The 14,690-nt window shown below is 52.9% G+C and overlaps 1 protein-coding gene across 1 annotated transcript in view; it reads right to left on the bottom strand.

Annotated features, from left to right (window-relative positions):
• Positions 1 to 2,407: 2,407 nt before the first annotated feature.
• Positions 2,408 to 14,690, bottom strand: part of C5H6orf132 (chromosome 5 C6orf132 homolog) — a 52,371-nt gene continuing 40,088 nt past the window's right edge. The window contains exons 7-9 of the mRNA XM_002816887.5: positions 10,420 to 10,498; positions 4,657 to 7,804; positions 2,408 to 4,073 (exon numbers count right to left, since the gene is read on the bottom strand). Of these exons, the coding sequence (XP_002816933.4) occupies positions 3,956 to 4,073; positions 4,657 to 7,804; positions 10,420 to 10,498 (3,345 nt within the window). The 3' untranslated portion in view covers positions 2,408 to 3,955. The remainder of the gene's footprint in view (positions 4,074 to 4,656; positions 7,805 to 10,419; positions 10,499 to 14,690) is intronic.

The raw sequence follows: 14,690 nt of genomic DNA on the forward strand, positions 1-14,690 counted from the left end.
ATTAACCTTTTTTGGCACCATGGTAGCTTTAGCCTACTTAGCCTCTCCTCCACCACCACTCTAATAGAGGTGAAGTTTGGGGGGTACAACTGGGAGAGGATAAGTGGATGGGGAGAGTGGTTACAGCTATAAGGGAGGCAGCTGTGATGATTCACGCAGAAAGAACAGGGTTTCCAGCCAGAGGGGTCATTCTGAGCAACTCACGTCTCTTCCCAGGGCCTTCATTTCCTCATCAACAAAATGCAATTAGGAGTATTACACAGCCGGCACATTTTAGAGGACTGTCACAGGTAAACGAGAGAGAGAAGGAACTTTGCAAACTGTCAAGGTTAAATAAGTGTTGGTGGGTACCTTGACCACTGTCACTTAAGGAGTTTTCAACATGAAGCCTGTGGAGCCTGAATCTGGGGGATCTGTGGGGTGCCCGAAATAGTGTGTAAAATGCACTTGCAGCCTCTTCAGAAGTGTGCATCAGTTTCTCAAAGAGGTCAGGGACCCAACAAAGTTTAATATCCAGACACGGCCCAAGTCCATCCTCCTCACTTCTCCGATGAGTCAGCTGATACCCAAGGTCACACAGCTTGTCAGAGGCAGAGCTAGGATGTGGGGCCCTTGTTCTCTGCCCTCCCTCCTGGGTTAACCATTGCCCCTTCCATGTCAGATGAGGGAGAAAATGTTAGAAGGGAGCAAGTGTGGGGAGAAAAGCCAGAGGAAGAGCCCAAGCCACTATCCCCACTCGGGGTTTCCAGAATGAGGACATCATGGTAGAGGTGGGGGGACAGTGAGAGGCAGGAAAATGAGGAGGCTCCAAGGATGGGAGAGGCCCTTCCTGGAAGCCCAAATTTCAGAGTAAGTGAGTCATCCTCCCTTTCCCATAAAGCCCCCACAAGACTCAGAGGAGGAAACACAACGCTTTCTCTAACACTGTCTCGAGATGACTTTTCTGGTTGTTTACTTTTCTGGAAAAAAAAAATTGGGGGCCGGGTGCGGTGGCTCACGCCTGTAATCCCAGCACTTTGGGAGGCCGAAGCGGGGGGATCATGAGGTCAGGAGTTCAAGAACAGCCTGGCCAACATAGTGAAACCCCATCGCTACTAAAAAATACAAAAATTAGCTGGGCGTGGTGGCACGTGCCTGTAGTCCCAGCTACTCAGCAGGCTGAGGCAGAGAATCGCTTGAACCTGGGAGGCAGAGGTTGCAGTGAGCCAAGATCGTGCCACTGCACTCCAGCCTGGCAAAAGAGCAAGACTCCGTCTAAAATAATAATAATAAAATAAAATATTCTAAAAGTATGACGTCAAAATGGCCTTAAAAAAAAAAGCTTTATGGAAAACTGTGACAGGCCACATACAAATGTGAGGTAGTCATCACCCAAAGATGCCATTTGCCGAGCAACTACTAAGCGCTAGGCACGTGCTAGATGCTTTGCCTAAATCAGTATAAATGTCACCACCACAAGAGGCCTTCCCTGACCACCCTGTTCAAGTAAATCCACTCCTCTCCCCACCTGCTATTTATTCTCACATTCCGTTTTTTCCTTCTTACTACTTGTAATTTATGATGTTTTTGTGTGCTTTTTCAATCCTCTCCTCCACTAGACAGACTATTAGCTTGCCATGAACAGGAGTCATGTGGGTGAGCTAATGGCAGTCTATTCATGCTAACCATAGTGGCTTGTATCCAGTAGTTACCCAAATCCTTGTTAGACAAACACAGCCACGGAGCTGGAGGCCAGTCCAAACTGGCCTGTTTATTTTCCAAGTCAAGTGAGACTCGGCCTTCCCTGCCCACCCCAGAGCAATATACAGCTGACAATCTACGCCCCACCCCTCAAGCCTTAATGGAGCAGATATATTAATGTTCTCTTTTATAAAACATTGTACAGGGAAAATACATACATACATAGAGAGCTAGTGCTGGGGCTGGGGTGGGATTTGCTTCTTGAACACAGATAACCAGACCCTACCCCATCAGGGTGGCTGGCCTTGGTCACTGGGCATCCACCCACCCCTGCACTTTCTTCCCTAAAGTGGCTCACCTGCTGTCCTGACAACGCAGTGCCTCGGCTGATTACCACAAATAATAAAGGTCCAACATCTTCCCCCAAAGGGAACTACTTTCTGGCTGGCCCCCACCAGCCTGCTCCTCTGAAATGGGCCACTCTCCAGTCCTTCCTTCTTACTGAGGCAGCCCACCTTGGCCTGGTCCCAGGAATTTGGCCCACCAGTACCTGAAGATAGGGAAGCAAGACCAAAGAATATTGTTTCCTGATATGTTTGGTGATCATAGCATCTAAACCAGGACTTTTTTAAAAAGTGGAAGGAGGTCTAATTCACTGGAAAACAAGCATTAACCTGGACTGCCCAGGCAAAGGACACGTGGTCACCATACTGATAGGTCTCCCTTGCTGGTTTTTTTTTTTTTTTTTTTTTTTTTGAGACAAGTCTCGCTCTGTTGCCAGGTTGGAGTGCAGTGGTACAATCTCGGCTCACTGCAAGCTCCGCCTCCCGGGTTTGAGCGATTCTTCTGCCTCAGCGCCCCAAGTAGCTGGGACTACAGGTGCCCACCACCATGCCCAGGTCATTTTTGTATTTTTAGTAGAGACGGGGTTTCACCATGTAGGCCAGGATGGTCTCAATCTCTTGACCTCGTGATCCAGCCGCCTCAGCCTCCCAAAGTGCTGGAATTACAGGCGTGAGCCACCGTACCTGGCCAGGTCTCCCCTGCTCTTAACTGGGCCAAACCTAGCACTCTTTTTTTTTTTTTTTTCCATATTTTTAGTAGAGATAGGGTTTCACAATTTGGGCAGGCTGGTCTCGAACTTCTGACCTCAAGTGATCCACCAGCCTCAGCCTCCCAAAGTGCTGGAATTACAAGTGTGAGCCACCGCGCCCAGCCAACCAATCCTACCACTCTTGGCTTTCCCACACACATTCCCCATCAGCAGCAAGCTTCTTCAGACCTCCATTCCCATCTCTGCTGCCTCCACTCTCCAAGGCTTTCTAGCATCTTAAGGCATCAATAGTATTGGTGACTTGTAGTATCAGTGTTAGGAAAAATGCCCTCTCCAAATCCCGTATGAGACCTGGCCACGTAAGGCCCCTAGTGTCAAGCCTAAGACTCATGACTCCTTGGGCCCAGTCCCCAAAATCAGGGCTGCACGGGTCTGAATAGCAAAGCCAGGCTTAACCCTGTTTCCCATCCTAAACTTGCCAAGTGTCCTCTCTCTAGGCCTCCCTGTAGCTAAGGGCTAGGGCCAAGGAAAAATGAACCATCAATCTCCCACCTCTGCCCTTGGCCAATGCAAAGGGCTTCCATTCCACATGTGGGAGCTTCACTCCCCACCCCACACATGGTCCTTCTCCACATGTTATACATACACATTCCTGGTCCCACCTCAATGCGGCTAGGAACCCCAGGTGTCCACTCTTGCTTGGGATGGCAGGTGATGGAGGCTAAAGATCTCCCTTCGGTGCCCTGCACACCCACCAGGACAGAGCTGGGCCTCAGCCCTTTGCAAGGGCCTGACAGGCAATCACAGCTATCTCGATGGGTTCCAGTTCAGAGTCAGTGCCCCACCCCTTGCTTTCAGAACCTGCTCAGTAGGCTGTGCTCGTACAATTGTTTTAAATAACTCTTGCTAAAGCAGATAGTACCAGAGCGCAGAAACTCAGAGCCCAGGTCCTTAATGGTTCCTTCTCTCTACCCTCCTTCCCCTCCCACCCCCTACGTGTAAACAGTCCACAGCCACACCAGCGCTTTGGGAAACAGAAGCCCACTCTTGGTCTTCCTGGGCCACTGCTTCTCATCGTTGGTCTTTGGGGATCAAAGACTCCTCTGTGTCTAAGTCAGGTCGCCTAACACCTGCTGTGTACCTCCCACCCCCCCACAAGAAACAAGTGCTCAGATCCTTAAAGACACAGTTTGTTGGAGTAGAGCTAAGAGAACCCCTGGCTCAGGAGGTGGCTTTCCGATGGGCCCCTGAGCAGGCATAGGAGATAGGATGGCGGGTCCCAGGCCTCACGGTGAACGTGTTGATGGGGCTTCCATAGCAGGTGGTGGTGTGGGGAGACCTGGGGGAGAGCAAGAGATGTGAGGTGAATATTTGCAGCTGGTTAGCCAACACGCCTCCCATCTCCCCCAGGGACCGAGAGGAAAAGATGCTGCTCATACTTCTGTATTTGCCCCCACAAGCCCTGGGCTTATCGACCCCAGGGAGGGACCGCAGACCATCACAAACAGGGCTCCCATTCTGGTCTGGGCCCTGCTGGCGGAAGAACATACCTAACATCCTTTCACTCAGAACTCTTTCACTCCTGGCCTGTATCTGGATCCAACTCTGTGTTGGGAAATCCCTCCACCCAAGGACCACTCAGTCTCTCCCCGCCCCACACTTAGCCTGACCTCTGGGATCTAGCAGGTGGGAGAGAGACGAGAGGAGCTGGTGGGGAAAGAGAACAAGGGAGGTCTGGAAGCAGGTGAGGAAGGCGCCAACAGCGCCCTCTCCCGGTAAGTGGGCCTCCCTCCCCCGTTCTACCTGCAAGGCCGAAGGGAGAAAACCAAATGTTTTCTCTTGACGGATGGCCGGGCCTCCTTGGCCCTCGCCTGGCTTTCCACCCCTCCTGGCTTCCCGCACCAGCCGGGCCCGCAGCTCACCTGCCGGCAGCTGGGGCGAAGCCGTAGTCGGCGCTGCCGGGCGCTTTGTGCTTGGCCTCCGCGGCGCCCCGGGCGGCGCCCTCCTGGGACAGCCTCCGCGCGTGCAGGCCTCCGGGGGGCGCGCGACCCGCCGAGTTCACGCGCCGCATCTCGGGGCCTCCGGGCTGCGACCCGAAGCAGTTGGGAGAGCTCAGGCTGCGGCCGGTGCCACCGTGGGGCAGCCCTGGGCCTCGGTGCGGCTCCCCGACGTACAGGCGCTTCTTTATGAGCGAGCGGCCCCCTCCCGAGAAGCGCTCCAGGCCCCCAGTCCCGGCGTAGCGCGCGCCCGCGGGAAAGCGCGAGAAGCCGAGAGCCGGGGGCGCCCCGGGGCCAGCGTTCGGGAGCTGCCTCAAGTCTGAGTAGTTGTTCCGGGGAGGGGAGCTCTGGCGACCCAGATACTGGAGGGCCGGGGCCGGGGGCTCAGGGTCATTGCTGAACTCTGGCGGCGGTGGGATGACCTCGAAGTTGAACTCCTCCTCCTCGTCCCTCTTGTTCGAAGGAGAAGGTGGGGAGGAGAAGGACTTGGGCAGCGGGTGGCCCTGGGGGAGGTTGGAGGGAGCTGCTCTTTCCCAGGCCACAGGGGCCTGGGGCTCTGGCTTTGTCCAGTTGTGCCTGCGGCTCTGTTCTGTGCCCTCTGCGTCTCTTCCCAGCCGCGGCCCCCACTTATTGGGTATTTCGGTCGTCAGCGGGGAGTCCTTCTCAGCCTCCTTAGGTAACTTGGGCACCACAGTGAAGGAGTTGGGCGTGCCCTGGTTGTGGAAGATGCTGTCAGAGCTGGCCTCGGCTTGGTGGCTGTGGTCACGGAGACTTCCTGGCAGAGAGGACCGACCCAGGGCAGCCCCTCCGGGCCTCCCCTTCTGCGCCCTCTGCCTGGCCGCCAGGAGCAGGGCCATCGGCGAGCCCCGCTCCACCACCTCCCCAGTCACCGGGTGCCTGAGGAGTTCATCAGTGGGCTGGGCCGAGGCAGGGGGCTTGGCTGGCAGCCCTGGGGGCTCCTTTACCTCCACGGGCTCCCCTGGCCCTGCAGCCCCTCCTCTGGCCAGGGTGGGCATCACCACAGCAACCTCACGGCTGAGGCTGCTCTGGTGGCAGTGGGGCTTGTAGAGACATGGCACCTCTCCTCCACCAGGAGATGTCTTTGGTGGGAGGGCTGGAGATGAGCGGGCTCCCTGTGTGGGCAGCCTAGTGGCCTCTGAGGGGGACCCCTCTCCCCTTGCCTGGGAGGAAGTGGAAATTTGTTGAACTGCTGGCTTCTCTGGCTGCCCAGCTGGGCCTGAGTCCTTCTCTGCCATCAGTTGGGATGTGGTGGTGGGCAGAGTTGTGGCTGTAGATGCTATGGCAGGGCCAGATGTGGCCTTGGGTGGTGTGGCTGGCCCAGATGTGGCCTTGAGTGGTGTGGCTGGCCTAGATGTGGCCTTGAGTGGTGTGTCTGGCCCAAGTGTGGCCTTGGGTGGTGTGGCTGGCCAAAGTGTAGCCTTGGGTGGTATGGCTGGCTCAGGTGTGGCCTTGGGTGGTATGGCTGGTCCCAACATGGCCTTGGGCTGGAGTGATGTAGTTGGCAGCAGGGTGGTGGATTGAGGTGGCAGATTCTTGGCCACAGGCTTGGAGAGTTTGTCATTATCCGCCCCGTTTTCACAAATTCTTCCCCCTTCTAGCCGAGGCTTAGGGGGCAGAGATCCTATGCTGGGCTTAGCCTCCTTCTCTGCTGATGAGGAGAGCCGGGCCTCCAGCTCATTCCGGATCTGCCGCACGCTGGGAGTTGGAGAGTCTTGGGGAAGGTAGTCCACAGGGGGCAGGGTCAGGCTGGGGGCAGCTTCTGTCTCTGTCAGGCTGCTGCTGCCAAGACTCTTTTCAGGAACACCTGGGGGAGTGTCCTTTGCTGGCAGGCTCAGGGGAGTCTCCTTCTCCGGCAGGCGGGGGCCCTTCTTGCCCTCCTTGCTCTGAGGGGCCACTGTTGGGCCTGGCCTGTGACTGAGGAATCGGTCCTCTCTCCTGGAGCCACAGAGATAGGCTGCCAGCTCGTTCCGCAGCTTTTCCATCTGGCTGGGGTCCCTCCAGTCCACAGGTGCTGAAGAGGCTGTGTTCTCTGGGCTGGGGGGGTTGGGTTTGGGTTTGAGAGCAGGAGAGCTGGATTTAGGGGTTTTTGTAAACCCAGCAGGTGAGTGGGCTGCCTTCTGAGCACAGGGCAAAGGAGGTGCAGCTGGGGGAAGTGGGGGTGCTGGAGGAGGGAGGGGGGGTGCAGGAGGAGGCAGGGGAGGGGCTGGAGGCGGAGTCCCAGCTTGTTCATCTGCTTGGGACTGGGACTGGCCAAGCCTTGGGCTGGCTGCTGCTGCGGCCTTGAGCTCCCCAGGGCAGTCTGGCTCGGGGGCCCTGTCTGGGTAGACCTGGGAGGCGGGGCGGATGTGGAAGCTAGGAGGCAGTGGGAGTCGGCTGGGAGCCTTCTTGGTGGTCCCCTCTTCCTTTCGGGGAGCCTCTTGTGCTTCCTGAATTGGGATGGACGAAGTCCTGACTGGGGTTGGGGGAGGCACTTTGAAAGAACGGGGGAAGGTGAGATGGGGCTCTGGGTTAGGTCCCAGGGCACTCCCCTTTGGCTCAGCAGGGCTTCTCGGGGGGCTGGCTCTGGTGGCCTCTGCCTGCCTGCCATTCAGTGCTATATCTGATTTCCACTTGGTGACACCCCCAGGGGGAAAGAGACGAGTCCCCACTGTGTGAGGAGATGCTGGAGCTGGGGGTGCTGGGGCTGGCACAGGAGGCGGTGGGGGGGCTAGAAAGGCCAAGGGTGGGGCAGGGGGAATGAAGTCAGGAGGGGTGGGTATGGATGGGGAGGAAAGAGTGTGTGGTGGGGATAGGGCCTCCAATACTGGGGGTGGAGGTGGGGCCATGCTGGGTGGGGGTGGGGGTTCCAGCAGCAGGGGAGGTGGTGGGGGTGCTGTGGAAGGTGGAGATGGCAGTGGCGACCCCCCTGGAGGTTCTGAAATGTCCTGAGGGGGCCCTGGGGCTGGGCCTGGGGGAGGTGGGGGGATGAGTAGATCCTGGCCATATTGTCCAGGCCTCAGGTCACCCACAGAGCTGTACAGTCGGAGGTTGCCATTGACTAGTGAGCTGGTACCTGAAAGAAGGAGAAGCAAAGATGGGGGGCAGGAACATGGCAGACCAGCCCTGCCAATTTCTGTTTACCCAGGGCAGGGCAGGGGCACCCAAGAGAATGACTGGATCATTTTCTCCTGAACACCAAGAGAGGGAGCAGCCCTGTGTCCAGTCTCCTGAGCTGTCCTGGAGGTGTCCCCCTTCTTTCTAGGGAGGGTCCCCTGCCTGTCCCTGGCACAGTCTTTGAAGCCTGTATGGAATGACCTCCATTTGCCTCCCCAGAGTCACCCTTTAACCTGTGCCGGGACTCCCTTGCCCCCTGAGATGGGGGGTGGGGACAAGAGGGCCAGGGCACTGATTCCTCTGGCTGCCTCCTGGCTGCGTCACAGGTTGGCAGCAGCTGTCTTTCCTGCCCCGCAGACATAGGTCCTGTCAGGGTGTCCCTCTCCCACTATGTTCAGTCCCTGGGTGTCACTGTCCCCAGGAGACAAGAGTCGCCTAACCAAGCTCACACTCTGGTATACTGTCCCTTTACTCAGCTCTCTTCGGTTATCCCCTTTGAGTACGCCATCTGCTTCTTGCTGGGACCTTGACCTTGGCCAAGCCAGAAAGTCCAGCATTCAAATCCCAGCTCTACCACTTATTAGATGAGTGACCTTGAACACACTAACCTTGCTGAGCCTCAGTTTCCTCATCTATCAAAGGGGCATGATGTCAGTGCTCGCTTCTTACAGCTGTTGTGAGGATTAAATGAGAGAAACCATGCAAATACACAGAAAGGGCTTGTCATGGCGCCAGGCCTCTAGCAGGCAGTTAATAAAATGGAACCACTTTGATTCCTACCATCTGTGCTTAACTTTTCAGACTGTGTGAGACAGGGAAAGTGGGAAAGAGATAGGAAGTCATGGGGCAGGGGCGAGAGACCTCCTCAGTGAGGAAGGCTGTGTGAGAGACCTGCAGGAGGGAGCAATTTGCACAAACTACTCCTGCTTTCTAAAGACCCTGAAACTATTAAGAACCCAGCTGTCCACTTCATAGAGAACAGAGGCAGATTCTGAACTGCAGAATAGAACAGGGGTATGCAGAAGGAAGGTGGCCTAGACAATCTGGGTGCTAAAGAGATGCTGAGAGCCCCTAGCCCCAGCAGCGCACATCCCTCTGTTGTCCTCGGACCAGGTCCCCAGCCCCTCTCCCGGAGTCTACTTCCTTCTTAGGGGCACCCATCCTTTGCTCCCCTCCTCTCAGTCCCTAACAGTGTGGCGAACCTGGGGAGTGTGCGGCTCTGAAGGGCTCCTCCCAGCTGCCTGACTTCAAACTGAAGAAACCAAGAGTGGGGAAGGGGAAAACTAACATTCACTGAGCACCCAACTGTCAGGCAGGAGTTAGGAGCTGGGGTACAGCAGCAAAAAAACCAACAAAACCAAAAACGGACAAACACTGGCCCTCCTAGGGAGCTTACGCTTGAACGGGACGATGAACATAATGTGTGAGTACATTATTATCACATTAGAGGATGAGTGCAATGGGAAAAAACACCAGCAGGGGAGGGGTGCAGCAGGTGCAATTTAAATAGGGCAGTCCGGCCGGGTGCGGTGGCTCACACCTGTAATCCCAGCACTTTAGGAGGCTGAGGCAGGTGGATCACGAGGTCAAGAGATAGAGACCATCCTGGCCAACATGGTGAAACCCTGTCTCTACTAAAAATACAAAAATTAGCTGGGCATGGTGGTGTACGCCTATAGTCCCAGCTACTCAGGAGGCTGAGGTGGGAGAACTGCTTGAACCCAGGAGGCGGAGGTTGCAGTGAGCTGAGATCACGCCACTGCCTTCCAGCCTGGCAACAGAGTGAGACTCCATCTCAAATAAATAAATAAATAAAGCAGTCTGAGAAGGCCTCGCAGAGAAGGTGACATTTGAGCAAAGAAGGGAGGAGTGAGGGAGACGGCCACACAGATGCCTCGCGGAAGAGCATTCTAACCTGAGAGGTCTGCAATGCGAAGACCCCAAGGCGGAAATGTGCCTGGGGTATTTCAGAAGCAACAGGAGATGCTTTGGCCGGGGCAGTGTGGGAGGGGAAAGCAAGCAAGCAAAGTGGCCAGACTCCGGTCAGACTCCAGCAGTCCTTGCAAGAACCTTTTCTCTGAGTGACACGGGAAGCCATTAGCGAGTTTGAAGCACCTCTGAGAGGTGTGACAGATGTGACATACATCCCATCCACCACTTCATTTACTCCTCCAAACTGAACTGTTGTTCCCATCGTTCGTTGGAAGATACAGAGGTAGGAGGGGTGAAGTGTCTTGCCCAAGGGAGCAAAGTGAATATGTGGGGAGCTGGGATTCAAAGCCAGGCCCTTCTCCCACTTTATGCTGTACTTGTTCCTGCTCTGGCCTTTTCCCCTTGCCATCCTTCCCCCGCCAGAAAGGGGCCTTCGCTGACCCTGGCTCTCCTCAACTCCCAGCCCCACTGCCCTGGCCCGCTGCGGCCAGTAATCAAGATGACTGAGGATGGCGGGAGTGGCTGTGCCTGGGGACTCTGGCTTTGTCACCAGCTGTGAAGATGAGGAGATGCTTAGCTTTTGAACTCAGGGCCCTAGGAGGAAAGAAAGATGGACAAGCCCCAAGCCCAGGGTTCACTTACCTGTCACTGCTTTGTCTGCAAAATCTTCTGGAACTGAGGGGGTGGGCACAGCCAGCCCATGGTTGTTTTCCTGGGCATTCTGAAAGAGACCAGAAAGAAATCAGGGGACAGGGAAAAATGGACAGATAATTCTCAAACTGCTGCTCTTTGAGGCCATTTTACTGCTTGAAAATCTGCAGTGATGGTCATGGTTGCATAACTTTGTGCATATACCAAAATATAAAAGGCTGATTTTAAAAAGTGAATCTTGTGGTACAGTCAACCAGTAATCACTATCTGTCATAGTTATGTTCTATAAAGTTGCAATGAACATAGTAAATACTGACCCGTTGCTCCTAGGGGAAATACAGGGTTAGGTTCCTATGAGCCTCTGGTCACAAGATTTTTGTCAACTGATCAATACATAACCATAACCTTGTTTTAGCTGTGTTTCTGCTTAAACACATTTTAATATATTTTGTTGGTTGGTTAACATTGAACTCATGGCCGATAGCACTGTAACACATGACACTAAACAGAAAAAGACATTTGTTTATGTATGACAGCTAAAACAAGAAGGCATAGAATCCTCTTGTTCAGCTGGGAACATGTGCATTGAGCAACTCAAAATTTTCACTGCTCTGTGCATGTCTGCAAATGACCACAGAAGCAACACAAGCATTGATTCTGGGGTTACAAATATGTTTTAGCCACTAAGCAAATTTGCAAATACAGAATCCATAAACAGGGAGGATTGACTGTATATGAATTCCATCTTGATGAAAACGACAAAGCAAAACAAACAAATAGAATCTGCATTGACTCTCCATGGAGGTCCACAGGTGAAAAGCCAAACTCCTCAGCCTGGCCTCCTGTGTATTCTTAGTTTTCATTAGGTGTTTACAGAAAAATAAGAAGTGATGAACTTGAATATTTTTTTTTTAAGTTGAGACAGAGTTTTATTCTGTCACCTAAGCTGGAGTGCAGTGGTGCAATCATGGCTTCCTGCAGCCTCGATCTCCTGGCTCAAGCAATCTTCCCATCTGTAGCTGGGACTACAGATGTGTGCCACCATTCCTGGCTAATTTTTTTTTTTGAGATGGAGTCTTGCTCTGTCACCCAGGCTGGACTACAATGGCATGATCTCTGCTCACCACAACCTCTGCCTCCTGGGTTCAAGCGATTCTCCTGCCTCAGCCTCCCGAGTAGCTGGGATTACAGGGGCGTGCACCACCATGCCCAGCTAATTTTTTGTATTTTTAGTAGAGACGGAGTTTCACCATGTTGGCCAGGCTGATCTTGAACTCCTGACCTCGTGATCTGCCCACCTCTGGCTCCCAAAGTGCTGGGATTACAGGTGTGAGCCACCGCACCCAGCCCTGGCTAATTTTTTGTATGTGTTTTAGAGAATGTGGCTTCGTCATGTCTCCAGGCTGGTCTTGAACTCCTGGGCTCAAGTAATCCACCCACCTTGGCCTCCCAAAGTGTGGGGATTACAGGTATGAGCCACTGTTCCCAGCCTGAACTTGAATATTTATAGCTCTACAGATGCCCTTCTGATCGCTAAGCTTAAGAGGCTATAATATGTTTACACAGCTGTCAGTTTGTACATACTATTTTGCATTCTATTTTTTTTTTTTCCAAACACACATTTCCATATGTCAACAAAGTCCACACACCTGCTGTTTTGAAGAGCTGTAGAGCATTTTAGGGTAGTTTTCAAGGTCCTCAATGACCTGGCCTCATGCTTCCCAGCCAACTGTTATTTCCCACTCACCTATTATACCCATCCCACATTGTAGCTTCACTGACTCCCTCCCTGCCACCTTTTCAACCACCCCATATAGTCCGTGTTCATCCATGATGCTGGGCATTGGTCAGCTGTACCTGTCATTCCCACTCTCCATTTATAACAATAATCATAATCATAATACTTGCACTGTGCTCTAACTAAACACATTATCTCAGTCACACCACTCTGTATAGAAGAGGATGTCATCATTTACCAGATGAAGAAACTGAGGCTCAAAGACCTTTGGTAAGTTGTCTAAAGTCACACAACCAGTACTACCAAACCCAGGTCTGTGGAGCTCCCACTCCTTAGTATTTTGCCTTCCTAAAATCCCTTATCCTTCAAGGATTAGCTGAGCCCCTCTAGGATGATGGAACAGGGGTAGGTAGGGGATAAGAGCATTGGCTCTGGCTTTCCAGCCTGTCTGGATTTGAATCTCAGCTCTGCTACCTATTAGGTGTATGACTGTGTAAGTTACTTAATCTCCCTGTGTCTCAGTTTCCCCATCTGGGAAATGGTGATAACAATAGAATTACCCGTTGTAGGGAAGCTGTGAGGATTAAATGATGCAATGCACAAAAAGCACTTGGGAGCCATCCCCTGTCCGCACCACACTGACCCACTGCTACCCAGAGCAACCCACAGCCAAGCTCCCAAAAGAGGGGAGACTCTTGTTTGCACTCCAGATTGTCCTCTAGTTCCTTCAGTGAGATCTGGGAGCTCCTTGGAACCCAGGGACCATGTCTTATGGTATCCCCCAAAGCTGGATGCATAGTAAGCCCAGTTGTTACTCAGTGATGGGCTGATGGTACTAACCCTCTGGACTTAATATACAAGAAGGGCACTCAAGGTTGATGTTACAGAAATATCTGTGAGATCCTGGGTTACCAAGGGCCATCTCAGAATTACTCTGTTCACTTGGGATCAGCAAACCACTCATCTTGTTCTTGAAGAATTCTGAAGCTGGAATGGCCTTGAGCCATCAACTTGCCTGCCTTTTTTTTCCCCTGCCTTTACTTGATTTGCATGGCCAGTAACATACCTGATCTCAACTTTTCTCAAACCCAGTGATTGGGAACCAGGGGCAGGTACAGGGACCCAGCCCATCAGAGGTGTGTCTCCCATGACATCCTGAGATGTGCCACACACACATGCAAATCACTGGTGATCTAACAACCTCCATCAAGTACACACACTCTGATTTTGATGAGATGGAGGCCAGGCCTTCAAAAGCCAGGGTTGAGATCTCTGATTAATTTCAACATAATTGAAAAGTGGAAAGGCTGGGGACTTAGCATCAAAAGTCTTGGGTTCCATTCATGCTCAGGCTTGCCAGTGGTGTGGCTTTGGATGAGCAGTGGAGATGCGGGATGGGGACAGTGATGTTGAGCCATTGTCCAGGCTCCTCCTGTGCAATAGCCCTATACTAAGAGTGTGACCAGTGTCACCTCAAATCCCTTCACAGAGCCAGGGTGCAAACCTAGGCTTTCCACCTTACCTTTTCTACAGATCACTGAGACCCATTTTCTTCACTTAGAAAACCGAGGCAGCCGGGCATGGTGGCTCACATCTGTAATCCCAGCACTTTGGGAGGCCAAGGCAGGAGGATCACCTGAGGTCAGGAGTTCAAGACCAGCCTGGCCAACATGGCAAACCCCATCTCTACTAAAAATACAAAAATTAGCCAGGCATGGTGGCAGGTGCCTGTAATCCCAGCTATTCGGGAGGCTAAGGCAGGGAGAATTGCTTGAACCGGGGAGGCAGAGGTTGCAGTGAGCTGAGATCATGCCACCGCACTCCAGCCTGGGCGATAGAGCAAGACTGTCTCAAAAAAAGAAAAGAGAAAAAAGAAAGAAAAGAAAAGAAGAAAATTGAGCCAATAGTTCCTACTTTGCAGGGCTATTATGAGGATCAAATGAGATAATATCCCTAACCCAGGAAACCAATGCTAGTTGAAGGATTATATCTTGTAATCCTCTCTTCCAGAAAAGTGAAAAAATCGTGAACAATCAAAGCTAAGCTCCCTGGAAGTCTAGTAGCACCTTCTGGGTTACCCTGAATGCTTAATGGTGTGTGTGGAAGGAAGACGGATAGACTTTATAGGCCTAAGGTAATATTACTCACTATGCCCTTTGATCTTAAAGCACTTGGAAAACACATTAGACTCCCAAGACCACAGGGCAAAAATCCATCTCTGGAGCGGCTTGTAACAATAGCTCAGTCCAAGCCCTGGCTTCTTAGGTCCCTCTCCTGACACAAGGGGATCCCACGGCACCCCCACCACCTCACCACCATGCTTACGGTGCTGTGACACACCATGGTCTGGCCCTTGGAGCAAGTCCCAAAGGCCAGCCTCATCCCTTCAGAAGCTTCCAGTATTGAACTGAACATAGTCTCTCTGGCTCTCCAAGCCCCTGTCTGGCCCTTTTCTTTCCCACTTGGGCCCACATGGGCTCGTGTGGCTTACTTAGCTGTCCCTTTCACTGATGTTTTTTCAGGG

Source organism: Pongo abelii, chromosome 5 (assembly GCF_028885655.2).
Source record: "Pongo abelii isolate AG06213 chromosome 5, NHGRI_mPonAbe1-v2.0_pri, whole genome shotgun sequence".
Taxonomy (NCBI): domain Eukaryota; kingdom Metazoa; phylum Chordata; class Mammalia; order Primates; family Hominidae; genus Pongo; species Pongo abelii.